The sequence below is a fragment of the Apodemus sylvaticus genome, chromosome 5 (assembly GCF_947179515.1).
Source record: "Apodemus sylvaticus chromosome 5, mApoSyl1.1, whole genome shotgun sequence".
In the NCBI taxonomy this organism is placed as follows: Eukaryota; Metazoa; Chordata; class Mammalia; order Rodentia; family Muridae; genus Apodemus; species Apodemus sylvaticus.
In genome coordinates, this window is record NC_067476.1 from 6,167,099 (window position 1) to 6,194,630 (window position 27,532).

At 53.1% G+C, this 27,532-nt stretch overlaps 1 protein-coding gene across 2 annotated transcripts in view; it reads left to right on the plus strand.

Annotated features, from left to right (window-relative positions):
• The first annotated feature begins 267 nt into the window (after positions 1–267).
• The window catches only part of Adamtsl2 (ADAMTS like 2), a 29,235-nt gene continuing 1,970 nt past the window's right edge, over positions 268–27,532 (plus strand). Inside the window, exons 1-17 of one of the 2 annotated variants that reach the window (XM_052181938.1) lie at positions 268–471; positions 2,146–2,236; positions 2,850–2,992; positions 3,648–3,723; positions 4,460–4,562; positions 5,238–5,383; positions 5,512–5,635; positions 8,223–8,303; positions 10,439–10,614; positions 14,351–14,708; positions 16,174–16,543; positions 19,353–19,450; positions 22,088–22,214; positions 23,224–23,437; positions 23,521–23,676; positions 24,285–24,455; positions 25,172–25,348. In XM_052181938.1, the coding sequence (XP_052037898.1) occupies positions 2,147–2,236; positions 2,850–2,992; positions 3,648–3,723; positions 4,460–4,562; positions 5,238–5,383; positions 5,512–5,635; positions 8,223–8,303; positions 10,439–10,614; positions 14,351–14,708; positions 16,174–16,543; positions 19,353–19,450; positions 22,088–22,214; positions 23,224–23,437; positions 23,521–23,676; positions 24,285–24,455; positions 25,172–25,348 (2,610 nt within the window). In that variant the 5' untranslated portion in view covers positions 268–471; position 2,146. The remainder of the gene's footprint in view (positions 472–2,145; positions 2,237–2,849; positions 2,993–3,647; positions 3,724–4,459; positions 4,563–5,237; positions 5,384–5,511; positions 5,636–8,222; positions 8,304–10,438; positions 10,615–14,350; positions 14,709–16,173; positions 16,544–19,352; positions 19,451–22,087; positions 22,215–23,223; positions 23,438–23,520; positions 23,677–24,284; positions 24,456–25,171; positions 25,349–27,532) is intronic. The other variant, XM_052181939.1, reaches the window with a different exon arrangement.

Consider the following 27,532-nt stretch of genomic DNA (forward strand, 5'->3'; position numbering starts at 1 on the left):
ACCGCCAACCTCCCTCCACATGACCTCAGGTTCATCGATCCGTTAGGGTCAGTCACTCTGGACCTAGGCGAGCCAGTCTCAGGCTCACTCACTGATCCCGGACTGTGGCGGCAGCAGCCAGCAGGCAGCTGGACAGCCTGGCCATACTCCAGAGGAGCAGAGCGGGTTAAAGTGTGCGCCCGGCCAGCCGCCAGCAGGCTGGGCGGGGGAGCAGCGGTGGGAAGTGTGAGTTCCTCCCCGTCTGCCTGACAGCTATAAAGGCAGCTGCGGCCACAGAGCAGCCACTGGGCTGAGCGCCCCTCCTGGGAACCCCCTCCCTTGAATGCTCTTTGAAGTGGGAGAGGGAGGCGGCTGGGGAAGCAGGACCAGAGACAGGCAGAGCTCGCACATCTCTGCACTCACCTTGCACCGTGCACCGTGCAGCTAGCTCTCACTTTTCTCTGGAAGGACAACCTGCTGACCCTGGGTGAGGTAGGCCACCACATACTTGTCCCTGCTCATATTGTGGTCTTTGGGATGTGTGAGATGTAGCTCATCCCAGGACAGCCAAGCTGTTCAGAATGGGGTCGGGGATATCCCAGCCCCCGGTGAGGGTATTCAGCCACAGAGAAAGGGGGAGCAACCTGTGCCTCACGGTGACAGGGTGGTCCTGAGGCTACAGCCTTGGTACTAGCAGTTGCTGTATGGTCTGCAAACCCATGCTGAGGCCTGTTGAAGGTTTTGGACCCTAGGGAGAGATGGATCCTGTTTGAGCTGGACTTGGCTGGAATCCAGCAGTGTCTGGGAGTCTTAATGAAAACCAAGTGTGAGGCTGACTGGGCACCTGTCTTTGGCAGCAGCAGGGACTGGGGAGCTGTGGAGGCCAATGGGACTGTGTGGGATGAGGACTCTGTGCTGGGGTGAAAATGGGGATTTGGATGGAGACCTTCAGGGGAAGATCAGCTAGATTGGGTGGGGGAGGTGGCCAGCAGCTGGTGGGATAGAGGGGGTCTCAGGATGAAGCCCCTATTCCAGGATCTACAGTATCATTCCCAGTCTGTCTGGGTGCGTCTGGGCCTAAGGGTGTTGCTGGCCAAGCTCCCGGACACCTGCAGGTGCTTGGGGGAGGAGGGAGGGAGAAAGGGAGAGAGGGAGAAAAAGAGGGAGAGAGAGGACAGAAGGACAGTTGGTATCAGGACTTCGAGGGTGCAGACCATCTCCAGACTTTCTTCCCCTGGAATTGCTGGGTACAGCTGAGTCCCTGGGTTTGCTCTGTGGTGTTGGGGGCAGTAGGTGACCTTGTTGTGTGGCTTTGGGCAAGTTGCCTCTTTTTTTTCTGGGCTTGGTGTTTTCTGAAGCCCATTGTCTAACTCACCAGCAGATGACACCCACCTGGACAAACTGCGTTAGCTTCCCTTCTAGAACAGGGCTTAGGCTGAGGCGCACTCAGCAGTCCTGAGAGTTGGGGCAGCAAGGCTGGAAGATCTCTTGATTTGATTCACCTTAACCCTTGGTGGGTGTTTGGGTGGCTTGTTTGGAGGGAGTCAGGAGCAGGGGTTCTGGGCTATTTACACACAAGCACACACTATCTCCTTCTGCTCCTCCTCCATATCTCTGTTCTCTCAAGAGAAAAGGGCCCAGACCCTTGAGCTGTGATGAGGACCAGATTGACGGATACCTGGCTGTGAGGGTATTCCCTTGGGAAGGGAAGGCTGCCATTGCCTGAGGACCATGGGGCAAGGGACAGGCGAAGGCAGGGAGGAAAAGGAGGGTATTCTGTGTGTGTTAAGCAGGTAAAACTCCCAAGGTGATCCGGACTAGACAGTGGGCTGAGCCCAACTAATATCTCTCTTCATAATGGCCTCTCAATCAGGCTCGGCTTCCAACCTCCTCAGCCGTCTCTGTTCTCCAGGGGCAAAGCTTGGCTGAAGCCCTCAGATGAAGGGTGGCTCAGACTTGGCACTGATACCATCCCTTTGTGCCTAAGCAGGGCAGACATCTGTAATCACTTACCAAGCTGCTTGCTGAGCCCAGATGGATGGTTCAGTCCCTCTCAGATGGCAGCCACTACCACAGGATCCCAGATAACCTCACCACTGGAACAACCCTGGGAGCTCGTCTCCAGAGCGGAGCCTGAGCTGGTAGTGACAGGGTCTTGCTTCGTAGGATGGACAGCAGATGGCAACACTCACACTGGGTTTGGTCTTTGCTGGTCATGGCAGTCGTGGCTGGGGGTGCGGCGTCTACCGAGGCTTCGGTGAGTACTGTGCCATTGTCCGGTCATTATTGTCCCCCCCCCCCCGCCGCTGCCCCCTCCCAGGCTTCTCAGCTGGGTGTTGAGCCCATACTCAAGTGGGCTGACTTTGGAGGGCTGTGTAGCGAGGGTGGGCACATGCCCAGGGGTCTTGATGTTCACTTTGGCTCCGGAAACTTGTTCAGAGTATTGGTGAGACCAGCCCCTGACCTGAGACTCTGGCCATCCCCGAGTCCCTGACCAGCTAGTTAGAGAGTGGCATGTGTCTGGTATCTCTCTTTCCAGCACGGACCTAGTATAAGGCATGTGGACAGGAGGTATATATGGGACGAACCTGCAAGTGCAGACAGAGTGTAGACTGTGAGGCAGAAGGCAAGACTGGTTAGATATGCCTCAGGTGCTCGAGAAACCCCAAGAGGCTCAGCCCTCAGGTGGGGGCACGTGTGCTCGCCGGTGGAGTTCTCCCTGGCCATCTGAGAGAGCCAGCTACCAGCCCGTTAGGAAGTTGCCTCGTCCTCTTCCCTTCAGCTGTCAGAGATGCCCTGTGTCTTCGGGGAGTAGCTCTTCTGTTATGGTTGAGCCCTCTGCTCACTGTTGGGGGGGGCTTCTCACCCAGGACAACAGCCCCACATCCAACAGCCTGGAGGCAGGTGCCGACTCCACTGCCTACTGGTGGGGGGAGTGGACCAAGTGGACAGCCTGTTCCCGCAGCTGTGGGGGCGGGGTGACATCCCAGGAGCGCCACTGCCTGCAACAGCGGTGAGTTTACCAGAAACCCCCAGGGGTGGGTGGGGGAGGCAGGCTGGCCAGAGGCCTGGTGGCTTTTCCTCTGCGCTCACATGTGACATATGCAGGCTTCTTCCATTGGCGTCCACTGGGCAGAGAGCTTCTGACAAATCCTTAGCAATGGTTTTCTTGGGTGCTGGAGAGGGAGTGTCAGAAAGCAAGGACTGTTTTTAGGGCTTTGCCACTGAGGAGACCCTTGTCTTCTGGAGCATGAGCTACAGAAGCAGGAAAGAGCACAGGGCAAGGTGCTAAGAGCCTTTGCTCTCAGAGGGACCTGGGTTTGTGTCTTGCTTCTGCTATTTCTAAGCTGTGTGACCTTGGGCAGGGCACTTAACCTCTCTGAACACCATTTTCCTCATCTGTGGCTTCCTGTGGAGAGCATGATGAAGCCCACTCCTGTTTCTGGGCACACATGACCCCACATGTATTTGCATGCTAACACAGGCCTCAGCCAACATGAATGCTACTGTACAGTACAATTCTGTTGTGGGTGCTGGGAAGATAGAGAGGAGTCAGGTGCCACACTGTGCAGCCCAGGGAAGCTACTGGAAGCTAGTACAGGCTGAACAGGTGTCAGAATCCATAGCTGCCCATCCAGCCCTAGCACAGTACCACATTTTCCCACCAGGAGGAAGTCTGTTCCAGGCACAGGGAACAGGACCTGTGTGGGCACGTCCAAACGGTACCAGCTCTGCAGAGTGCAGGTGAGGCTAGCTACATGCCACCCTGAGGCCTCAGTCTTGCCCTTGGACCATGACATCCTGTTGCTTAGGCTGGCTCATGTCCTAGCTCACCCTACGTCCTTCGGGCACCAATGCTGCGTGTACTCTCCCCTGCGGTAGGATGGCTTGGACTCCTACCTGTTCCTTGAACTCTAAGTGCAATCTCCTACCATAGTCTCACTCTGCCTTGGACATTTGAACACCAGGCAACCACGACAACTGCCCCATACTTCCTACCTGTGAGGCAGTGTTGCTGGGCAGCCACCCTAGGCCTCTCCTGCTCCAACTCTCAGGTGTGCCTGTGTGCACCTTTCTGTTGGCCTTGGCTGGACACCAAGGTGGCAGAGGCTTGGGGAGAGGCATTGGTTCTGCATGAGTTCTGAGGAACACTCTCTCTGTGACCAAAGTCAGTTCTGAAATTAGCTGCCTTTCCAGGAGTCACAGGGTGTGGTAAGAGAGGTGCCGGCTCTCCCCGTCGTAATTGGCTTGCCTGGCTGAGCTGTCTTTGTGAGCACACACGTGGGATGTCAGAGCTGAAGGGACGCTCATGGCCACAGCTAGTCACAGGATTCAGTAGATGTTCATGAGTTCCCGACGGAGACGGCCTCTAACCCAGTTTGGACTCCAGTTTGGAATGAACTGTGGCCCCCAAGGGTCATCTGGTCATAGCCACTTCCTGCTCAGCCTCTCCTGGAGCCGGCCTGCCTTCTTCTTTCAGGAGTGTCCACCGGATGGGAGGAGCTTCCGTGAAGAGCAGTGTGTCTCCTTCAACTCCCGTGTGTATGACGGCCGAGCATACCAGTGGAAGCCCCTTTACCCGGGTACCTGAGCCTCAGACATGAGCTCTATGGGTGGGCATTGGGATAGATAACTCGGGTTTAGAGCCAGGACCTGTTAAGGCCTATTGTGGTCATCTACAGAGCTCGGAGCTAACCCCACTTCTCTAGATAAGGGTCTGGAGGTCTGTCCCCTCCCTCCCCCACGACCCATGACATCACCACTGACAGATTACAGAGCTGAGTTTCCTGCAGGGCTGCCTTCTGAGGTCAGGACTCTCCTCCCACTGTCCCCAAGGCTTGGACAGGAATCAACCCAGACAATGCTAAACGGGGGCTGGCCAAGGTCCCATGGGACCAGGGACATGCTTGCTGTTCCTTGCCCACCTTTCTACCTCCTCCCCTCCCCACAAAAAGAAGAAACAAAATTTTCAGGCACAGTGTAAATGTTCTCTCCCCACTCAGCAGAAGTGCTGAGGCGTCCAGGTCCTTGTGTGGACTGCAAGTATGATGCCCTCTCACAGGGAGGCAGAATTTAGAACTCAGGGCTTGGGCCTGGCCAGATGACCTGTGTCTCACTTCATTTCTGCTACCGATACTTTGTCAGGTCCTTTCTTTTCAAGCCTCACTTTCTCCAACCATGTAATGGGAAGGGTGCTATCTCAGTAGGAGGGGGTGAATCTCGCACCCCTCCCTGATATCCTGTCTCTCACCCCCCAGATGACTATGTGCACATCTCCAGTAAGCCATGTGACCTACACTGCACCACCGTGGATGGTCAACGGCAGCTCATGGTGCCAGCCCGAGATGGCACTTCCTGCAAGCTCACCGACCTGAGAGGGGTTTGCGTGTCTGGAAAATGTGAGGTTGTTAAACATTGTACCAAAAGTATGCCGTTCTCACTGCGCTGGCCACCCTGCCTGTCGGAGGCAGTGGCGCCCCTGTGTTAGCCACAGCGCCCTCTCAGGCGCCTCTCTCTCATTGCTTCTTGCAGCCCATTGGCTGTGATGGAGTGCTCTTCTCCACCCACACATTGGACAAGTGTGGTGTCTGCCAGGGGGACGGGAGCAGCTGCACCCACGTGACAGGCAACTACCGAAAGGGCAACAATCATCTTGGTAAGGGCAGGTGTGACAGCTTGGGTGGGCGGGTGTACCCCTGCCTCCCACAAGCCAGGTAGGTCCCAGCATCAGCTACCTTCTCTCACGGGTCCTTTCATTCCTCACCCAGGCCCAGGCAGAGGTGTGAGACTCCCTCCTACTGGCAATAAAAGGGGCTCTTCACATCACCTGCACACCAGAGGACACTTAGCATGGGGAATCACATTTGACCTCTGAGGTAGCCTTTAGGGAGGACTGACTGCCCAGAAGGGGGAAACTGGGGCATGTCTGAGACTCGACTCTAGACATGCTGAATTCTGGACCCATCCCGAGACTCCCTTCTCTAGTGCTGTGTTTGTTGACCTTGTGTTTGCATCTAGCTCTAGCCCAAGCCTCACGTTTGCTAGCTGTGCATGAGAAAGACCTTCATGCACCGCTTGTGACAGTCACTACTCAACCAAACTGCATGGCTGTGTCCCAAGAAGTGTGTGTGGAGTCAGACTAAGTTATTGCAGAGAGTGACTTCAAATCCACTTAGCAGATGGGGAAACCGAGGCCCAGTGTGGGAAATGCCTGCCCAGGCTCTTTAGGGAGGCAAGGGAATCCTTTTGAGACCACCATAGGGCCTAGGAGGCCAACAAGTCTTGGTTGTCTCGACATGAGGGGGGATCACAGAATTAGTGTGGGTTCTGAGAGTCCTGCAGGAGGTCACCAAGACTGAAACATGGACAAACAGCCTAGGGAGGAGGTTAACAAAGGAGCGGTAGGCCCAGCAGCTGCGTGTGTGTGTGTGTGTGTGTGTGTGTGTGTGTGTGTGTATGTGCGCGTGCATGCATGCGTGTGTGCATGTGGTGTGAATCCCTATGCTAAGTGTCTCTCTGGTATGCTGGCTTGAAGACCTGTTAAAGGTGGGATGTGGCGAGGCCGGGCTGTTTGCCTGTTCTTCCTTCTTTCCCCACACATCTGCCTGCACAACTTTCTGCTAGATTCAGGCCAGAGATGGAGTTAGACATCAGAGGTCAGGACGTGCCTCTCCTCGAGAGCTTATGTCAGATGCCACAAGCTATACAAGGCCCACTAGACAGAGCTCCTAGTGGAGCTCCCTCTGAGGAGGCTGGGGCTGATGTGAAAATGATCCCCCTAATTCTGCTGAGTGTTTCCCAACCAGGCACAGAGCCAGGCCTGGCCAGCATTAACTCACTCACGTCTGGAGACATTGCTACAAGGCAATTGCTGCTACTGTTGCCCAAACCTGCAGAGAGAGCAAACGGTTAAAGTGACCTGAAATTCTAAGGCCCTGGGTCTCAACCTGGGCAGCTGGGTTCAGAGCCACACAGAGCCCTGACAGGTCCTAGCTCCCTAATGAAGTTCAAGGCCAGCCCATGTCCTGAAGCTCATGGGAGTCAAGTGTTAACTGCTCAGGAGTCTTGTAAACCACTTGCTAATTTAAAAATTAAAGCCAGGTGTAGTGGTGCATGCCTGTAATCCCAGCACTTGGGAGGCAGAGGCAGGAGGAACACTGTAAGGTCGAGGCTACCATGATCTACATAACAAGTTCTAGGGTCACATGGAGGGACCCAGTCTCAGCAAAGTAATCATTTAGGCCTCAGTCAGTATTTTGTTTTCTGGAAGGCCATGCCTTCGTGAACCTGTTTCCTGGTCCCGCTACATGGGCATCTTGCCCTCAGTCTGCTATGGGGAAGCAAGCTCCACATACATGGCTCAGTGCTACAAACCAGAGTCCCTCGTGCCTAGTTTCCAAGGAGCCCAATGTGAGACATTGTCAGGGCAGAGTCTTTAAGGACCTGTAAGGTAGGGTGAGGTCATGGCCAAGGCAGGGTCATCTGGCCCTGAATGGCTTGAGTGTGGGCTCTGCAGCCTTCTACGGGAGATTCAGAAAAGGAACACCAACTCTACCAACTCCTCTCCTTCTGAGACCCCTGTCTTCTGCCAGGAGATGGCTCTGTTCTTACTAACTGTGTTCTGCCAGATCTCCCCCCACTGGCAGCTGGTGGCACTTTGTTTCCTGCCTCACTCCTGATCCCTGCTTGGATGACAGGGTCTGAGCTGGCTGGCAGTGCCCTCTTAACAGCCCAGGCATATGGAGAGAAGCTTTGTAGGGTGGTAGGCTTCTATTTGAGCCTCTCCGTGCAGATGCATCAAGCCTCGGCTATCAACAAGATGTTTATGATAAGATGGAAGTTGACAATAACTGTGTGTCTGCATAGTGTGGGTATGTTGGTGTTGTCTCCGGACTCAATGAGAAAATTGAGTCCCACAGTCTCTCAAGTGATAAAGCAGGGCATGACCCAAGTCTATGAACCTCAGCATGTTTAATGTCCCTATAATTCATTGTGTCCCTTTGGGGGTACAGACTGGCACAGGGCAATGACCTTGGTGAGAAAGAGGCCCTGGAAGAGGGTGAGCCTTCCAGATGACAGGCGCAAGTGGCTACGGCAGGGACAACCCCTGTGCAGGTGCCTTTTATGTATCCAGAGCTCAGAGATGGCACTGATGCCAAGAAGAGGCTTTGCAGAGGAGAAATGGCAGCTCCCCCTCTGTCCTGCTGTTCCTGGCTGTGCTTACATATGTTCTATGCCCACAGGTTACTCCTTGGTGACCCACATTCCAGCTGGTGCCCGCGATATCCAGATTGTGGAGAGGAAGAAGTCAGCAGATGTGCTGGGTGCGTAGGTGAACCTGAGGGGCATGCGTATGGATGGAGAAGGGCACCTGACCTTCGGTCTCTTTTTTGAGGAACGGGGCAATCCAGGTGGCAAGGCACAACTGCAGAAGGCAGTGATGCAGCCAGTGGTTGGGAAGGGGGACCCTGATGCTATCCTGCATGGAATTGTCCTTAGAGGTGCTGGACAAGAGCCGGGGTGTGGTATCAGCAGTGAGTTCCCTATCACTAGAGAACCTGGTCCAGACAAAATCCAGGGATCCAGAGGCAGGGCAGCTGCTCTAGGGTCACAGGTATGTCTGCAGTGTCATGCTGACCATGCCCAGTCTCTCGGGGGAGGTGACACTCTAGAATGGAAGTGGTGATGTTGGACATGCTGTAGATACTGCACAGTGGTGAGGCCCCACCTTGATCACATCTGGATGGGTGGTGTGTGCAGCCAGAGAGTTGCTGTGACTTGGTGACTGAAGTCCCATGTGGGCAGGTACCAGTACCCATGAGCCATTCTGTCATTGGCTCGCGCGCACGCGTGTGAGCACACACACACACACACACACACACGCACTGAAGATCCTCAGATTGAGTCCAACACCAGGCCCTCCTGTCCCCTGCCAGTGCATTTGAAGGCCCAACCCCAGCAAGTTTGCACATGGCTGGCTCCAGGCCCACACTGCTGGGGACATCTGTGGGCTGAGCATGGAGAGCCAGGCCTCCCGCCAGGCCAGTGGCTCTGCCGTCTGCTCGCTCACCAGGGCTGCAGAGAGGCCAGGAGACGCTGTGTTTTCTGAGCTGGCTGCGAAGTTCTCATTCTTGAAGCAGACATTGGAAACACCCAGGGCTGGGAAAGCCTCAGGAAGGAAGGTCCTCGCTGTCAGGAAACAGGTTTTGGACGTGGGCCTTGAGCTGAACCCTGGGCACAGATCTGGAAGCTGAGTCGGGACAGCCAGGCCCCAGCCGGACTTGGACCTGACGCGACGTTCTGACGCTATTACGTTAAAGGCATTTTTCAGACACGTCCTGCTTGTTGCGTCTGTCTGATAATAAATTAATTGCCCCGGCTCCTCTGCTTGGATTGCATCAGGGCCTTTGGAAACGGCGCTCACGCCTCTGGCGGGCCAGTTCCTGGAACCAGCTTTAAGGACACCCTCTAGAAGACAGAATGTCCCCCAGCACTGAGACTGCCTCCTCCCTTTCTTCCCCCGCTCTCAGGCTCAGAGAACCTTTACTTAGCCCCCATAGCTTCAGGAAAGGCCAGCTTCCAGGCCGTGTTTGACGACGATGGGGCATCTGGGAAATGGGTTGTTGGAGTGTCCTGGGCATATTCCTCTCCCATTCTAGTTTTCAGGTGCCTCCGTCATGTCCTGAAAAGTGTCCAGTCACGGTGAGGGAACCGGTGATAGAATGTGTGCAGGCTCTGCTCTCACCTGATCGTGTCCCCAGGAGGTGTCAAACCCAGCAGGATGAGCAGAGTGATTGGGCAACAGTAGAGCCAGAGCTCTGAATGCCCTTGTTTCTAACGATAAGGGCAGGGCTAGTGAGCCTGGAGTGGTCCCAGGAAAAGACTTCTGGAGAGCACTTTACACTAGCCAGGACGCGCTAAAGTATCACTCTCTGTGGACCCTGGATGAGGTACTGAGGTCCCTTTCTTAGCTGGAGTTGGTACCACAACCAGAGTCTGGTCAGGTTGTATTTTCTAGTCTGGTATCTGGCTGGTACCTGTTGTTCACGGCTACAGCCTCTCCTGGTCCAGACTGGCCACTTGGCCGTGGCTCGAGCTCGTTACCTTCCAATCCCTTTGGCTCATCTGAGACAGACAGAAGGGCAGGGCCAGCCCTCCCTGTTGGCTTTTCCAGCCACCCAGGCTGGCCTGCGGTTGTTTGTTTTAAACTGATAGGAAAGTGTGTTTGTGTCTCTCAGGCCTTCACTGGCCAGGGCCACATGCTGGCCCCAGGCACAGTGTCTGTCTGATTCCCTGTGACATTGAATTTCCTGTCTTTGGGTCATCTTGGAGAGGGAACACAAGGTTGGCCACCATTCTTGGAGTCTGTATGCTGGCTCCTCCCTGTGTCTCTCTCCTCTCTGCTCAGTCCGTCTAGCCCACGTGACTCGGTGATTTTTTTTTTTTTTTACTCTTTCAGCTCTCGCAGACGAAGCTGGTTTCTACTTCTTCAATGGCAACTACAAAGTGGACAGCCCCAAGAACTTCAACATTGCTGGTACAGTGGTCAAGTACCGCCGGCCCATGGATGTCTATGAGACCGGCATCGAGTATATAGTGGCACAGGGGCCCACCAACCAGGGCCTGAATGTCATGGTGCGTGTGCCACAGGCTTTCAGGGATGGCAGGGGTCGTGGGTAGTGGCTTCCCAGAATCCAGCTACAGGTGAGGGCTTAAGGGCCCCGAACACAGCCATATTGCTGCAGTCTGTGGTGGGGCTAAGGGGTTGTTCATTCATTCATTAATCACTGTTCATTTTCTCATTCACGTACTCACTCAGATTCTAGTGCATTTACTTTGTCTCCCATTGATTCATTAATTTATCTATCCATTCATTTGTTTACTCCCTCTCTCATTCATTCATTCATTCATTCATTCATTCATTCATGCATTCATGCATTCAGTGAGTACTGCTGTTCTGTGTTGGCCTATTTTGTGATCATTGGGAAACTCATGGAAAGCTATGACAGGTGGCTGGCCTTATTTTTCAGTTGAGTCTTTCTGTCCTTCAAGGTCATACTGCCTCCACTGGTACCACAGTGCTTGGGTTGTTTTTGGCGCCTTCCTCCCCTGGATTTTCAGGGCTCTGAGCAGCAGGCAGGGCAGAGTTTGGACGTGTTGTGTGGCTAGTGTTTTTCCACAGCTGGCATCAAGAAGTGCAAGCCACTGTAGCTTCTCAGTCCAGATGCATGGATACAAAGATGAGCAGTTCTGACATTCTCACCTGTCTTCGGGACAGCTGGATCCCACCACAGTGTCCTCTATGGCCTCACATTATAGGTACAGAACCTGGAAAGGTTTATGCAGTCATTTACTGTAAGTTGCAGGTCTGTCTGGGCAGGGGCCACTTGTCTGCTTCCCTGGAGACATCTCTGGGACATGCAGAAATTCCATGACACATTCTGTACCCTCCCCACATGAGCATCTCTGCTGTTTCTGCAGTCAGTGGCAGGCTGTGTGACCCAAGTCTATACAGAGCCTTCTTATTGTGTTCCATAAAGCATAGGCAGTATTTTAAGTTGCTTGCTGTGCAGTGTAGATTAATGTTACCAGATGTGGAATGAGCCACCTCAAAAATTCCTACTCATGGTAGAGCTGCAGAACCAGCACAGTGTCCTGTCCTATAGAATGGCCCCATTATTTTGGATCACAAGGTGACTGGATCACAACTGTGTACAGATGCTATGATTCACTCAGGTAGATGGAAATTACTCTTGGAGGAATAGAAGTAGACTACTTACAACATTTGCGCCAAATGTGCTCAACCCAAGGTCATGTTAACTTGCTTTAGAAAAGTTACCACTCCTATACAAACCTCAGTAAGGGTCACTGCTTGGTTGGGCTTACTGCATTCAGGGGTACTCTGATGACAGATCACTGGGGTCATTTTATCACCAGCAGGGCAACAGGAACGGTGTGACTGAATGCAGGGTATATTTTCTGTTCTTTTGTCCCAGAGGTCATGATGCATGGCACTTATATCTGTGACACCGCAGGAGGCAGTGGTATCTCAGATTCGCTCTCTTGGCTATGTCACGGGTGTTTACTTCTTAGCATGGTCAACAAAGGGCCGTGACCATCACTTACACATTTGGGGATGAGGGGCACAAGGACACATTGCTTGGCAGACCTGGGTCATCCCTCTGGTCACTACTCATGCAAATGCTTGTGATGAGGGCAACAACAATGGTAGTTAGGGTCCACAGTCAGCAATGACAACTCAGATTGCCCAGCCTTCTCTCCAGGCAACAGTTGAGTAGACAGTTGTTGGTCCTTTAGAAGAGAACTGTGGGTTCCTTTGTCCTTCAGTGGATTCTGGATCTAGAAACTGGTTCAAGAAATGGGGGAAAGGGTCACAACCTTGTCCGGACAGCTGGTTCTGCCTCCTCCTCCTTCAGCTTGTCCTATCCCCAAAAAAGAAGGGCCGTTTTTAGCCCATGGGTCTACTCCCAAGGTGTGTGTGGGGTGTTTCCATTTCTGTTACCTGTGTCTCTGTGTCTTGTCACTCTTACTGTCATATATATATATATATATATATATATATATATATATATATATATATATATATATATATATATGGGTGAACTCATTGGGAGACCACAAGACAGACTGACTTCAGGTCTGTCCTCACTAGCCTTATTCTCTTGAGACAGGGTCCCTCACTGAGCCTGAAGCTCATTACTTCAGTTAGGGTGGTTGGCTTGCAAGTTCCAGGGGTCTCCTTAGCTCTGTACACCACAAGTTGTATTGTAGAAGTACCCAGGTTTTACATGGCTGTTGGGGTTTCGAACCCATGGTTTCATGCTTACATAGCAAGTGCGCTTCCCACTCCTGAGTCGCCTCCCCAACCCCTCTGTTTCTGTTTTCTGTTGCTCACCTTTATCAGTTCAGGGCCTGCTCATATCTACAGCTGCTGGGCGGGGGGGGGGGGGGGTGGCCAGAGCTTGCCTTTGCCCCTTACCACCAACCCTGTCATGTGAGGGTGTCCTACATTGTCCTTCTAAATGACATCGGTATTGCGCGGCCACCCACCAGTGAACAGAATGTTCTGGGGCTTCCTGGTAGAAGTGCTCACCAGTGAATTCCCTGCTCTTGAATTTCCCCTCTTGCATCTGCACTCAGTGTGGGCCTCATTCACTCCACCCTTCCTAACGCAGGCCAGCATGCTGTCCCAGAGCGTAAGGGTGCTCCTGGTGGGCTGTAATTCTCCAGAAGGCCCAGGAACAATAACTGTCTATTCTCCAGGACTTTCCTGGTGGGTGAAGGGCATAGCCCTTACCAGATACATTGGTCGGTGGTCAGGAGAGGAGGCTAGGCGAGGCCTGGAGAAAGGCCACGTTTAGGAAGGGAAGCTTTCTATGCCCGTCTCTCCTAAGGCTGCATTAGCTGTTGAGATTTCACTATTTCCAATTATCTTGGCCCAAATCTCTCTGTGCAGTGGGTCCCACTGCCGCAGCCTAACTCAGTCTGGCCTACCCAGCGGGGTGAGGCGCTGACCCAGGCTCATTCTTCCTCTCTTCTGCCTTTTATGCCCTCTGAAGCTTTAAGCATCAGAGTTATTTGGCCACACCTGCAGCCATCTGCTTAGCCAGAAATGGTGTCGGTCCTCTTTGTCATCTTGCTCCAGTGAAGTGCCTTCCATAGTCCCTGGTCCTGTCCCTAGACACCCTTGAGATGCCACCCGAGTGGTGATCCTTCTCTCTGGTGTCCTGCTTGGTTGTCATGGTTCTGCTTAGATTTCTGTGGTTCTTTGCCGCTCTCCGGGGCCTTGGTGTGCTCCGTGCTCCTGCCAGGCAGCTCTATGGCCCCATGATTACCTGATCCTGCACCAGATCCACTACTGCCAGCTTCCAGATCTTAAGGGGAATGACTGAATAAAAGCATTGAAGTCTGTCTAGATGAGAGGTCACTTGTGGTCTCTGTAGAGGCCTTGACTATTTCCCAGTAGCTCCATGACCAGGTGACCCTTCAATGCTGTCCTGGACAGGGACATGGTCTGCGTTTTAGTGCCTCATTGGTAGGCCTAGAAGTCCTGGGTAGATACAATGAGACCAGTGCTATTGGGATTTCTGGTCCATGATGGCAGTGACAAACAATGTCCCCCATTTCTTGTGCTCAAAGTGACCTGCCCCTCTGCCCCTTTTGGTGTGCCTCATTTACAGTCTCGAAGCACAGCAGTCTTAGGACACTTGCATGAGGCTCTATTCTTGGATCAGGTGTGATTCCCCAGGAAAGACTCAACTGTAACCAGGGCTGCTTGGTCTCAAGGGTCTGTTGGTGTTGAGAAGGAGCAAGGAAAGGAGCTGCGTCTTTACTTCTTCTCCTTTCCCAGGTGTGGAACCAGAACGGCAAAAGCCCCTCTATCACCTTCGAGTACACCTTGCTGCAGTCACCGCACATGCACCACCTGCCGCCTGTCTATTACAGCTTTTCTGAGGCAGCCTCAGAGAGCACGGAGAGCACTGAGCGGCAGGAGCTGGACGGAGCAGGGTTGCTGGGCTTCATGCAGCACAACGGCTCACTCTTCCGCCAGACCTCCTCAGAGAGGCTGGGCCTGAACAGCCAGCTATTTCAGCCTCCAGCCGCTGAGGTGGAGCTGGGCCCAAGCAGAGGCCAGGAGACCAACGAGGTGTGCAAGCAAGCCAGCGGTGGGGTCTGTGAGGGACCTCCCAGGGGCAAGGGCTTCCAAGGTGAGAAAGAGGAAGAGTGGGTATGGGAAAGGCCTGTGTTCCCCAGGTGCAGAGGCCTCATGTGAGAAGTGTTGGTCTTCTTTGAAGTCTGCAGAAGAGGCTAAGGAGAATTTCCAGTTGCTTGCACATCTCTCTGGGCAGGCAGAGTGTGAAGTTCGAGATATACAGTCATAGGTCAATATCTGCAGATTAGTTATCGGTTCCTCTTGAACAGCAAAATTCTCGCCTTCTCAGCTACTCAAATCCCTGTATACAGTGGTGTGTTTACATAGAACCTCCATTGATTGTCACAGTTGACCCCATACTATATGCAGTGTGTGTGCTGTGGATAGCAGTGACTTAAAGTCATGGCGAGGTGACACAGGACGGGACTGGTGAATCCATGGATTAGACACTTGTCTTGTTGCTTTGACAAAATGCTAACTAAGCAACCCCAGGATGAAGGGAGGATTCATTCTGGCTCACAATCCCAGGAGATACTTTCCATCATGGCGGTAGGAGCTTAAGGCAGTGGGGTCACATTGCACCTGCAGTCAGGAAACAGAGAGAAAGGAAGCTGGTGTTCACTGTCTCAATTGACCTAATCTAGATAACTCCTCACAGCCAAGTACAGATAGCTTGTCTCCTTGGAGTCTCTAGATCCTGTCAAGTTGATAATTTATAATAACTGTCAAAATTGCTTTAATATAGATGTAATTCTTTCTCCTCCTTCTCCTCTTCCTCCTCCTCCTTCTGTGTGACTAGAACTTGTTGTGTAAACCAGGCTGGTCTCAAATTCATAGAGATCCATCTGCCTCTGCCTCCCCAGCGCTGCGATTAAAGCTGTGTGCCACCAGGCCAGGCCCAGCCAGTATGAACTGTTTTTTCAAAGTACTTTGATCCTTCACCCTCTGACTCTCAGGATGTAGACCCCACATTTGCAGAGGATTAACCATATATGGTTGTTTGAGTCCCATGGAAGACATGGGCTTAGAGAGGAAGTGGTCTGACCACTCTTCTACCCTGTGGAACTGGAAGCCGAGGGCAGCTGGTCTGCCCTGTGGCTCACTTGGTCAGCACTGGGCCTAATGGATGTTGTTGGGAGCCCTGGGTGTGTTGGCTCACACATACTTTCCTGTGCCGTCCAGGCACGAGTCATTTAAGACTCACCCTAAATCCAGGTTATGTTATTTCATGAGCCTATAAAGGTCCTCTTTCCAAACCAGACCTGATGCAGAGCTTCTAGCTGAGCCTGGGCTTTGGGGACACTGCCCAACCATCTGCAGTAATCATTGGGTTTCTTATCAATCAATGATATTGACCAACTGTGTCTGATGGAGAAGAACCAGGGGACCCCTGTTTTTCCCCTGCCCCATGAATTCATCCCATACATATAATTCACCTGTCACACACAGGAACGTGTGGAAGTAGGAGGGACTATCAATACAATAGCAACATGGCTGTTGAAGCACCTGTCTCTCTGCAGACCGCAATGCCACCGGGAGAGCCCTCTCAGCGGACAAGGACGACCGGGAGATCAGCGCACATTTCACCTCCCACGAGCTTCTCTCAGCCAACACCATCTCCGATCAGCTCTTGGGCACAGGCTCTGACTCAGAAGAGTTGTCACTCAATGAGACCATGAACAGCATCTTTGCCCAGGGTGCCCCCAAAAGCTCCCTAGCTGAGAGCCTCTATGTGGATTATGAGGAGAATGAGGGGCCTGCTGCCTACTTGATCAATGGCTCTTACTTGGAGCTGAGCAGTGACAGGATCAACACTTCCTCTGAGGCCCCATTCCCCAACACCAGCGCCAGCCTCCCCAGCTTGGCTGGGAACCGGACTCACAAGGCGAGGTAAGAGGCACTTCTTGCCCCATCTTACTGCCCTATGGAGTAGGAGTCATTGTAGGGAGATCTGACTAGCAGGGCCAGGAGCCTGGAGGTAAGTGGGAAAGTGTGGGCAAGTCAATCTGATATGAGGTTTGGGCCTGGACTGTAACATATCTTTCTAAAAGGTTGATGGTCTAAATGGCCCCATGTCTAAATGTCCTAAATGGGGACCATGCTGGAAGTATGTTGCTAACAGACTCCTGATGCTAGGATGGGCTCAACATTGTTTTTATGCATAAAATGGGGAGTGCTCACAACTCCCCATAGTGTCAGGCTCCTGGGAAGGAGCTGAGAAGGGACACTAGTGCCCGCATGGTCCAGAATCTCTAAGCCACATTTCAAACTGTCTGTTCTTTCCCTGCCCCCTCAGCCCTGTGAAACACACTCGATTCCTAGAGTCAAGTCATTAAAACAGGTTGTCAGCACTCAGAAAAGTGCAGCTCCGTGAGATGCCCAACCGGCTGCCATCAAAGGATGCTGCTGGTGGGGACCAAAGATGGTCTGGGGAGATAACAGGCTGAGGGAGGCCATGGGGGAAGCTACCAAGCCGAAATAGCCACATCTCGGCGTGTTGTCCAAACACAGGAAGTCGAGTCTGCTCTGGGAGCGGGTAAAATCAAAGGGACAGCCCAGAAAGGAAGGGCTATTTTCATCTTCTAGAGAGGCTTCAAACAATCCCGGGAGGGGCTGTCACCAGACACTTTGGGAACAGGCGTCTGGGATGCAAAGGCACACACCCCTCTGAAGCCTGGAGAGCAGTAGGAAGAGAATTTCTGGTTCATTTATAAACAAACAGTCGTTCAGAGCTCTGCTCTCTGGGGATTTCAGGAGCCTATGTCCCGCCAGGCACTGGGCAAGAACCCAGAAACAGTGGCCACCGGTATCTCAGAAACCATCACGGCTGAGGGAAGGGCCCTTCCATATTGGGGTGGTGATGGTTTCCAGGGTGTGGCACTTTTGGGTGGTGCACCTTCCAGCAAAAAACCCTGATAGGTGCTGCACCGTGGTCTAAGCAGCACCAGTACCCCAGCACGTGCTGAAGAGTGGGTGTAGACAGCCCCTCCAGAAATACCTTTAGAGCTTAAAATCCAGAGGGTTATTTTGAACCTGGCGGCTCGCTCTTGAGTCAGGGATGAGTCATGCAGGCTGTGCCTGAGAAGTGTGTAATTATATAAAGATGGAGGCTTCCACACCAGGCGCATCTTCTCTCTTTTTGTTCTTGGGAGGAATTTAAGGCTGCTCAGGGCAGTGTCAGGGGCACAGGCAGCTCCGATGTTGTCTGGGTCAAGCCTTAAGAACTGATTCTCCTCCTTGGTTTTCTCCCCTGGGGGCTTTAGTCCACCCTCAGTTGGTGCTGTAAGTGGGTCCCACTGGGAACTCAGGGTCAGAATCCTCTGCTTTGAGATGCCCTCCCCCTCCGTGCTAAAGCTCTGTTTATACACAAAGAGGAGGGCAGAGCTTTCCCTGCACAGACTCCAGGAGCAGTTTGAGGCCCAGGAGAGGTAGCCCAGGCCCTAGCCGCCTTCCTTTCTGCCCTCCCCCTCCCTTGAGAATTCAAGGCATCACATCAGTGAACTCATGACTGAGGCTCCTGTGGGTAGATCATTTCCTGGGTTCTCAGAGCATGAAGAGCTATCAGGGCAACAGGGTAGTGTTCATCTCCAGAGCACTCTCTTGGGAGGCAAGAGCCAATCTGACCAAACACAGGCGCAATTCTCACCCACTTGACTAACAGTCCTTACAGATGTCTCTACCATAGATTTACCCTGAATGGCTTTTAGAACGTAATGGCCTAGAACACCTACAATCCTCCAGTGACTGTGGTCCCCAGCAAAGAGACTGGTCCATTTAAGTCCTGTGAAAGGTGGCAGTGCAGAGCCCTTAGCTAGCCCCTTTCGGTCTGAGGAAAGTAGGCTATGTCGCCTGATGGTGACGGGGCTACCTCCTCAACTGCTCTTCTTGGTCCCCAGGGGTTATGAGGCTCAGGGACTGTGCTCTTATTTGAGTGGTTAGGTCTTGAAGCAGACGCCCCGGGGGAGGGGGGAAAGGTCACTGCAGCAACGCCTCCCTCCCTCTGCAGAGTCCCACAGCCTGCACAGAGGGCATAGAAGCTGCTTCAAAGCAGCTAACAGTCCTAACAATACTTGGCTGTGGCCACCAGAGTTCTGGCCAAGAATCAGAGCTGTTAGCTGGCCAGCCCCCAGCATTCCTCTTCCGTCAGCTGGCCTGTGCAGCCATCACTGACCTGAGCGGCCGTGTGGGACGAGGCCACTCTCCCTCCTGCAGCTGGGCTTTCTGAGTTTGAAAATTGGAAGCTGGGTGGCTGGTTTCCCCATTCATCAGAACCCCAACTGAGGGATGCGGCTGGGGAAAATTCTGGAAGATCTCAGCCCCTCAGGGCCTTCTAAGATTCCTTCTGGGGTGGGAAGAAGGAATCTGCTGGCCTGTGTGAGAAGATGGAGTGTTGAAGGAAAGTTAGAACAGCAGTGAGTCCCTCATTGCTCAGGGTGTCTCTGAAAGGACAGGGTGCCTCCATGCAGACTTTTTAGTTCGTGAAACGAGAAATGCCCATATCTGCTCGGTGCCAACACGTATGTCTCCTTTTCTGTTCCAGAGGGTGGAGCCCTGGTTTACATGGAGGGTACTTGCTGGAGCCCAGGAAAATGTGTCTTTAAGGAGAGCATGTCTTAGGGGGGGACTAAGCCACCTGAGGGTGAAGCTGGGTTCCAGAGAACCCAGCTCCCTCACCACGCTCTGTTTGACCATGTTTCAGGACCAGGCCCAAGGCACGCAAGCAAGGTGTGAGTCCAGCTGACATGTACCGGTGGAAACTCTCATCCCACGAGCCCTGCAGTGCCACATGCACCACAGGTACTGAGGCTGGGACCACTGGGCCACCTCCTCTGAGCCTGACTTTATGGTGACTGGGGCTTAGCTGGAGACTCCCGAATTCAAGTGCAGTCCCAAGCCACCCTCAAAGAGCTTGCCTGACTTCTTGATCTGGGAGGTGGGGTTGGGATGGCAGGAGTGGGGGAGGGGTCACAAAAGCATCCTTGTTCCCATGACATGTTGGGTGACAAAAAGGTCCAGGCCCCACTGGTTAGCCCTAATTATTCTCTGACATCTCAGGAGAGGGGCTTTTCAGAGTAAAGATGGGAAACTTCAGCTCTGAGGTTCCGCTCATACTGGCCCTGACTGAAAACACACAATGCTGCCCTGTTCCTAACAATTTGGAAACAAACAAACACGTTGGGGCTGGGGAGAAATTGAGCCATACTGCCTACTGTATCAGACCTCAGTCTCTTGGGAAATTGCTACTGATTTCTGCCCATGACTAGAAAGTACCATGGCAAAGGTTCTTGTGGGATAAATGGGAAGGCTCCATCTGCCTGGTCCAAATTCAGCCAGTGAGCACCACTGCTACAGCCCTGCTATGGGATTCTGAGGTAAGGCTGAAGCTCGTCCTAGCCCAAGGGCAGCCAGTCTACTGGCTCCAGCAGTCAGATGAGCCCTGAGCTCTGTCTTTCCTGAGGATGGGTTGTCAGGACCAAACCTTATAGCAGATGTGTGGCCTCTGCTTCTCGAAACCTGTTGAAGCTGGGTGTGGGCGTGCCATGCACCCTCCTAGTCATCCTGGCTGTGGGACCGACCATGTGCTGTGACAATGGAAACTTTCTGGAGGCTGGGGAAGTGACATCATTTGAGATGTCTCCAGGTTGAGGCAGCCTTAGTGGTAAGGCACTGGGTGAACGAGCCCCAGTAGGTGATACCTCCAGAGAGAACATGATACCATTGTCTTTCAACACTTAGACATGTCCAGGACAAGAACTAGGGATGTTCTGTGTGGCCAACAGTGCAGAGCAGAACACAGGAAGAAAGGAAATAGGACAGGTGTGATACTGGGGAAGGGATGAGCTTTGCCTTAGACAAAGATATCAGAAGTAGAGAGACTCCTGTGACCTTAAGAGGCACTGATCCATCTGAGTGACACTGGCAGATAGGACAGAGGACGGGGTCCACACTGCAAACAATTCACTGCCTCAGCCCCTTCTGTCCTAACCTCACTAGCTGTCTGGAAGGCCCTGTTGTTCCCAGAGCTTACATTTGATATGCAAAACTGCAGCCATGCTGAAGAGGCGAGGCCAGGGTGTGGGTTTTGCCAGTTGCACACAATGTCTGCAGATGTTCTGTAGAGAGTCATGTGTGCACCCACTCTCTTCCTGTCCTCTCACACTGAGATCTGCTTTTGAGGGTGTGCCTTCTCTGCACTCTGACCCCCCACCCCCAGCCACGGTGAGGATCTTAGGTTTGTTCTCTTTTGGAACATTTTGATCTTGAAGCCTTTCTGGAAATTTCCCATTCTGGACATGAACAGTCTGGGGCCCTGACAAATCTGGTGGCTCTGCTAGGTGGGACTTAGATTTTTTTCTGTGTGTTTCCATTCCATGATGACAAACCAAAGCACAGCCAGGTACTTAGGGCAGCTGCACAAGTCCCCAGCCCTGTCTGTCTATCCCTGGATCCCAGAGCTAGTGTCTCTGAGGCCTGAAATGTTCCAAGCAGACCTGATCAGGAAGCTCCTCGCCTCCTCCCGCCGGCTGACTCTGCACAGCCCAGTGCTGGCAGGGGAGGAACCAGTAATTGCAGCCTGGCTTGGCCCTCACGGAATGAAAACAAAACAAAACACATGTATGGGTTCTCTTCAGACTCCATGGTTCTGTTCATGGCCAGGGTTTGGAGCAGCAGGAGGGGTCGAGGCTCAGACACCCCTGGACAGGTAGAACCACTGAAAACCCAGGAGCTTTTCTCACATACAGCGCCGCCTTGGCTTTCCTCAGCAGAGCAAAATCCTGGCATGCCTTGCTCCAAAGCCAGGATGCTCACCCTTTAGAGAGCCCAAGTACAGGCTTTCTCTGACATGCAGGAAGTAGGCCAAGGGAGGAAGGAGAGGAGGTGTGGTCTTGTGCATGTGAGACCCTTTATATCCCTTCATATCTCCTTGGTATTTTAGAATTAAGAAATCCCAGAAAAAGCCACACAAATAGTTAAAGGCATTTGGAGGTGCTGGTTGGGAGACCCTCCTAGTAAGATCTGAGGCCCCTAATCTGATGTGTGGGGGCTGGGCTGTCTTACTGCAGTGGTTTGGTTTGTCAGCCTGCTTGCCTGCTCATCTGCCACAAATGGGCTTTGTCAGACAAATGCGCTTAGGGTACCCGGCTGTAACTGACTCTGTCTCTGTAAGAACATCTAGGTTAGTGGCAGGTGAGCTAGATGTCTGGGCTGGGTTGGAGGGGCTGGGCGAAGAAAGAGGTCTGATCCTCAGACTCTGGCCTGCAGAGCTTTCCTGCTCCCCACTCTAGCCTTTCACCATCCCCAACCCAAGAAGCAGATCTTGGAGTGGTCATGTGACCCATGAAAGATCATAAGGCTCACCCTGTGTCTGTCGATGTCCAAGGTATTCCCTGTTTACCACACAGTTTACAGACCCTCCCCTTTCCCTGAATCTAGGAGTTATGTCCACCTATGCCATGTGTGTTCGCTATGATGGTGTTGAAGTGGATGATAGCTACTGTGATGCCCTGACCCGTCCTGAGCCTGTCCACGAATTCTGCGCTGGAAGGGAGTGCCAGCCCAGGTAGCTGTCCAGGAGCACCAAGCTGGTTGTCAGGATGAGTGTGTGTGTGTGTGTGTGTGTCCGTGCACGCGTGCATGTGCATTCACGCTAGGACTCTGCTGTGAGCTAAGCTGTGGGGTTATGTGGGGGGTCAGATCATAGCGCACAGGATGGTCACTAAACATTAAACCCTAAGTTTTCTTCCACATTGCTCTCTGTACTAGAGGGCTATCTAGGCACAGGGGCTGACCTGTGCAAGTAGTATCTCTGTAAGCTAAGGAAGATTACCTGGGATGCCGAATGGAGCCCCATCTTTCTAGCCCCATGCCTTTCTCTTATCTTCTCCTCAAGGCAGAAGCAGGGCCTGGGTGTCACTTCCAGGGAGCCATGTCTTTCTGGCTCCTCAGTGTGGTCACACTCCCTCTTCCTTCTGGCCACTATGTCTGGACATTCGTTCCTTTATCTGGTCTGTTCCTGTGTGGGGCATACACAGAGATGACCTCTACTTGATTTAGATTCTTCTTCAAGTGTGTCTCCTCAGAGGACCTACCTGGAGAGCTCCAGTCTTTTATAACCCCACTCAGTATGGAAGGTAGAGGTGGGTGGTCATCTTGCACACTGGACAGATGTTTTTCTGGGTATACAGCTAGACTCACACGCTTCGATCCACCTTCCTCATGAAGAATCAATTGTCCAGAGGAGGCCACAGTCACCTGGGTGACCCAGCAGGGCAAGCAAGGCCTGGGCCTCTGGGACAGTGGAGTATGAACATGGAGGGTGGCAAAGTGAAAGATATGAAACAGGGGACAGAGGGACAAAGAAAGAAGGACTAGAGGTGAGCATAGGTAAAGGTAGCCAGGTCCCCAAAGGCTGTGGACATTCGCAGGACACACTTCCGACATTCCACACAGTGTTGTCTAATACGGGGTTAACTTGGGCACAGTCCACACTGGTGGATCTCACCTCCTTCCCGTCCAGTTTGGCCTGTGTGATTTGGGGCCACTGAGGGTTGTCCTCGCTCCTGAGGCAGGTGGGAGACCAGCAGCTGGAGTGAGTGCTCACGCACCTGTGGTGAGGGCCATCAGTTCCGCATCGTGCGCTGCTGGAAGATGCTGTCCCCCGGCTTTGATAGCTCCGTGTACAGTGACCTCTGTGAAGCCACGGAGGCTGTACGGCCGGAGGAACGCAAGACGTGCCGCAACCCGGCCTGTGGGCCACAGTGGGAGATGTCTGAGTGGTCAGAGGTGAGCATTGGCAGAGGCTGGGGAGGTGGCCTCTGCTTGAGAACAGATGCACCACGATGCTTCTCACCCTGGCTTCCTTGTAGTGCACAGCCAAGTGTGGGGAGCGCAGTGTGGTGACCAGAGACATCCGCTGTTCCGAGGACGAGAAACTGTGTGACCCCAGCACCAGGCCTGTGGGAGAGAAGAACTGCACAGGGCCTCCCTGTGACCGCCAGTGGACTGTCTCAGACTGGGGACCGGTGAGGGCAAGGTTCAGGGAACGGGGCTAGTGACTTCTGTAATTAGCACAGAGGTTGGACCCTGGCCTGCAGGCTCTGCTTTGCCTTGGTTTTCTTGTGGATCTGGAGTAAAGACAAGAGAAGAATATACTATCCTCCCTTCCACTCGGATAGGGACTCAAACCCTTGTCCAGAAACAAAGTGGACATCACCACCCCATTAATGACCTCTCTGTCTCCACCTCTCCATCTCTCCTCATCTCTGTATCTCTCTGTCTCTATGTCTTTCCCTGTCCCTGTCTCTGACTCTCCACGCCTGTTTTCCCTTACTGTCTCTGTCTCCATCTGTCTCTTTCATCTGGAACAGAGTTGCTCATATGACGGGCAGGGTCCTCTCTGGTGGTGGGGGCTTAGGTGACCTTTTGAGCTGTGCTTTTCTCTGTGTGTGTTTTGCACCAAGCATGTTATTTCTTTAATTAGAACAGAAATGTTATTTAAAAAGTGGTTACCATGGGAACTGCTTTGCACACTGCCCTGGAAGCTGTTTCTTTTATTTGGGGATGCTGCCGGTCAGGGGGCTTGTGGAATGTCCCCTGTTATCCTACCAGCTCCTGCCATTCGCTCTTGCAGTGCAGTGGGAGCTGTGGACAGGGCCGCACTATCAGGCATGTGTACTGTAAGACCAGCGATGGACGGGTAGTCCCCGAGTCTCAGTGCCAGACAGAGACAAAGCCTTTGGCCATCCACCCCTGTGGGGACAAGAACTGCCCAGCGCACTGGCTGGCTCAGGACTGGGAAAGGGTGAGTGCCGGGAACCTGGCTAGGGCCACTTTTGGGGTCGCACAAGGGATGGGAGAGATTTGCCTGAGTGTCAATGGCTGAAGCCTGACCAGGGCCAATCTCGGGGTCACACAGCGGATGGGGAGCATCTGCCTGAGTTTCAATGACTGGTCACAAGGAAGAACTCATGACACACCTATGAAGAACATTTGACTAACAGTTTACTTGGAAAAAAGTCAAAAAGATAGTAAACCCATTTCCTGTCTCCTCCCCTAGGGGTGTCTACAGGTCCCCCTGTCTTCTCAGTGGGCCCATGGGGACTTGATGACCTTTTGCTATCATGACCTTTGTCTTCTGTCTCAACCTGTCATCGTCACCAACTTGCCATTTCAGACAATTGCTCTCAGTCAATGGCTTCTGGCAGGGCCTCTATTAACTAAATAATCTTGAGCCAAATTGCTTTCTGCAGAATTGATTTTGGCCTGATCATCCTTGGGCAAATTACATTAGCCAATTTGTTTCAAAACAGACGGTTTGGGACCCAATTGATTTTGATCAAATCTGGAAGGGGCCAAACGGTTACGGAACAAAGAGTTCTCAGCCAATCCGCCAGCTGAAAGTTCTTACCCTTTCACCCAAATATCATTGACCAGTCCTTGACCACCAGAAGTACTGTGGTCCCGGTTCTGGTTCCCTGGTCTTCCAGGCACTGACCTACCCTGTCTGGTCCTTTTCAGTGCAATACTACCTGTGGGCGTGGCGTGAAAAAGCGGTTGGTTCTCTGCATGGAGCTGGCCAACGGAAAGCCTCAGGTGCGCAGTGGCCCTGAGTGTGGGTTAGCCAGGAAGCCCCCTGAGGAGAGCACGTGCTTCGAGAGACCTTGCTTCAAGTGGTACACCAGCCCCTGGTCTGAGGTGAGTACCAGCAAGCCCTGGTGAGGCTGCTTTAAACTAGGCCTAGGCTCTGATCCCACCACAGAACGTCCATCTTGGTCAATGTCCATCAAGGTTTCTTCCCAGCCTCAGTCAGCCAGGGTTCTTGTCCCTGGATGCTTCTACATTAATTTGAGGAGAGCTGGCCAGAAGCCTTTTCTGATCCTACCTGGGTGTCCCTGCAACTCTTTTGGTGGGCCTGTCTGGGCCTGGTTACTTCTGGCTTAAAGTCGGAACTTGTAAGTGGTGTGTTTGGTAGCAAGCATGCCTAGCACTCTCTGAAGGATAGTCCAATTCCCGTAGACCCAGAGGACTGGCTGAGGTATGGCTAAGGCTGGGATGTGAGACTTGAGCACACAGGTGGCAGAACGTGAGCTCTAGGTTAAGACCCTGAGCAAGCTGTCCTGACAGGCACCATAGAGCTGAGCTCTCATCTCTCAAGCAAGAACAGAGCCCTCACCTGTGAGAGGTCACTGAGGCAGCTGTGACCCAGCACTTGTCACCACATCTCTTTTCCAGTTGGCACTTATGGAGAAGACAAGACTGACGTTAAGAGAGCATTGCAGCGTAGGGGCAGACTTGAAAGGAGCATCAGGCGTGGGGCCCAGGAGTAGCCTCAGCTCACAGGCAGAGAGGCAGCGAGTCACAGAGCGGGATGGGAGGAGCTCCCACCCATGGGGTGGGAGGGGCTCCCTGTCTAGCCTCTGACTGGCACAGCAGCAACTGCATCTGGGTCCTCTTCAGCCTGACTGACTTGTCAGCATCCAGAGCCTTGCTAGCATCACAGAGACCTCACATTTAGATGTCAGCTTTTATTAACACTCCATTGCCTTCTCCATGTCCATCCCATAACAAGGGACATGTCTGTACTGTGCAAGGACACGGGGAGTTCAGAGCCATCTTTAAGCTTCTGTTGTCAGGCTGAGGACAGGACTCATGTGGCTAGGCTGGGCAGCACAGGGTTCCAGCTGCTTGTGGCTCTGGGCCTTACATAGGTCAACTCTGAATGCTTAGGAACAATGTGGAGTTCTAGATGAGGCCTGGACCCAGGGCCTTCACTGTGGTGTTCTGTAGTGTCCAAGATTCCAAAGCACATGTCCTGTCTAGGTTCAGCTGCTGGAGTGGGTAGGTTACAAACCCAAGACTTGAAAGTCCAAGGGCTCTATAGGATGAGGCCCCCAGTGACTGCATTTCTCAAGCAAAGGCTTAGGAACTCCAGGGTTCTTCTACACACACACACACACACACACACACCACTGTGGTGTCCACCAATGAACATCACTGCCAAGGTAAGAAGGAAGGGAGGTGGGGGCTGTGGATGCCTAAAGGGGGCGTGGCAGGGCCCCCTTGCTGACCCTCAAGGTCAGGGGAAGCAGGGAGAGAGAGACTCACAAGTATCTCTGGAGTGAAGGTTCCCTCTGAACTGACTGAGCAGAGCCAAAGGTCTGGCTGTGGCCTTGGGAGCCCAATGACTCATGGACTTCAAGAAGAACACTGGTCTTAGGGTAGCTGTGTGGCCAGAGCCTAGTAACACTGGGACCATGTTGGGCGATAGGAAGAGGGGAGAAGGAATAAGTGTGGTCCCCAAAGTAGCTGTGAGGGAGGAGTGCTTCCCATATTTTCCCGATGAGACAGAAGGAGCAGACTGGAGCACACGAGTGGTGGACATGTGGAAGTCTGTCCTTTCTGCCCCTGGCTGGGGCAGTGCCATTCTCAGTCGCTGCCCCCTCGTGATCCATCACCTCAGGGCTTTTCCCATCCAGCTGTTCGGTTCCATGCACTCTCCAAGGACAGAGAAGCAGGTTCTAGAACCTGCCAGGAGCCCACCTATCTTTAGGGCATCTGCGAAGGCAAAGCATCCTCTCTGTGCCAAGCCAGCCTCTCCTCTTCTCAGGGAGAGTGAGCAGGCAGGTGGCCTCACGCCAGCCTTCGTCAGCTCCTCTGTCTCTGGTAGCCACACAAGGGGTGAGCCTGGGGTAGGGGCCTCCCCATACCTCAGGTCTAGGCATGCCTGGGTGATGTGGGGTCACCACATCAGGGAACCACTGCCTGCAGGATCTTGGCAGGGGGATAGCAGGGTAATTGGGGTCAGCAGATGTCCCTGGTATTCTGGGTAGCTCAGCAGGCTTTCTGAGGGGAACATCTGGACTCAGAGTAATGGCTCTG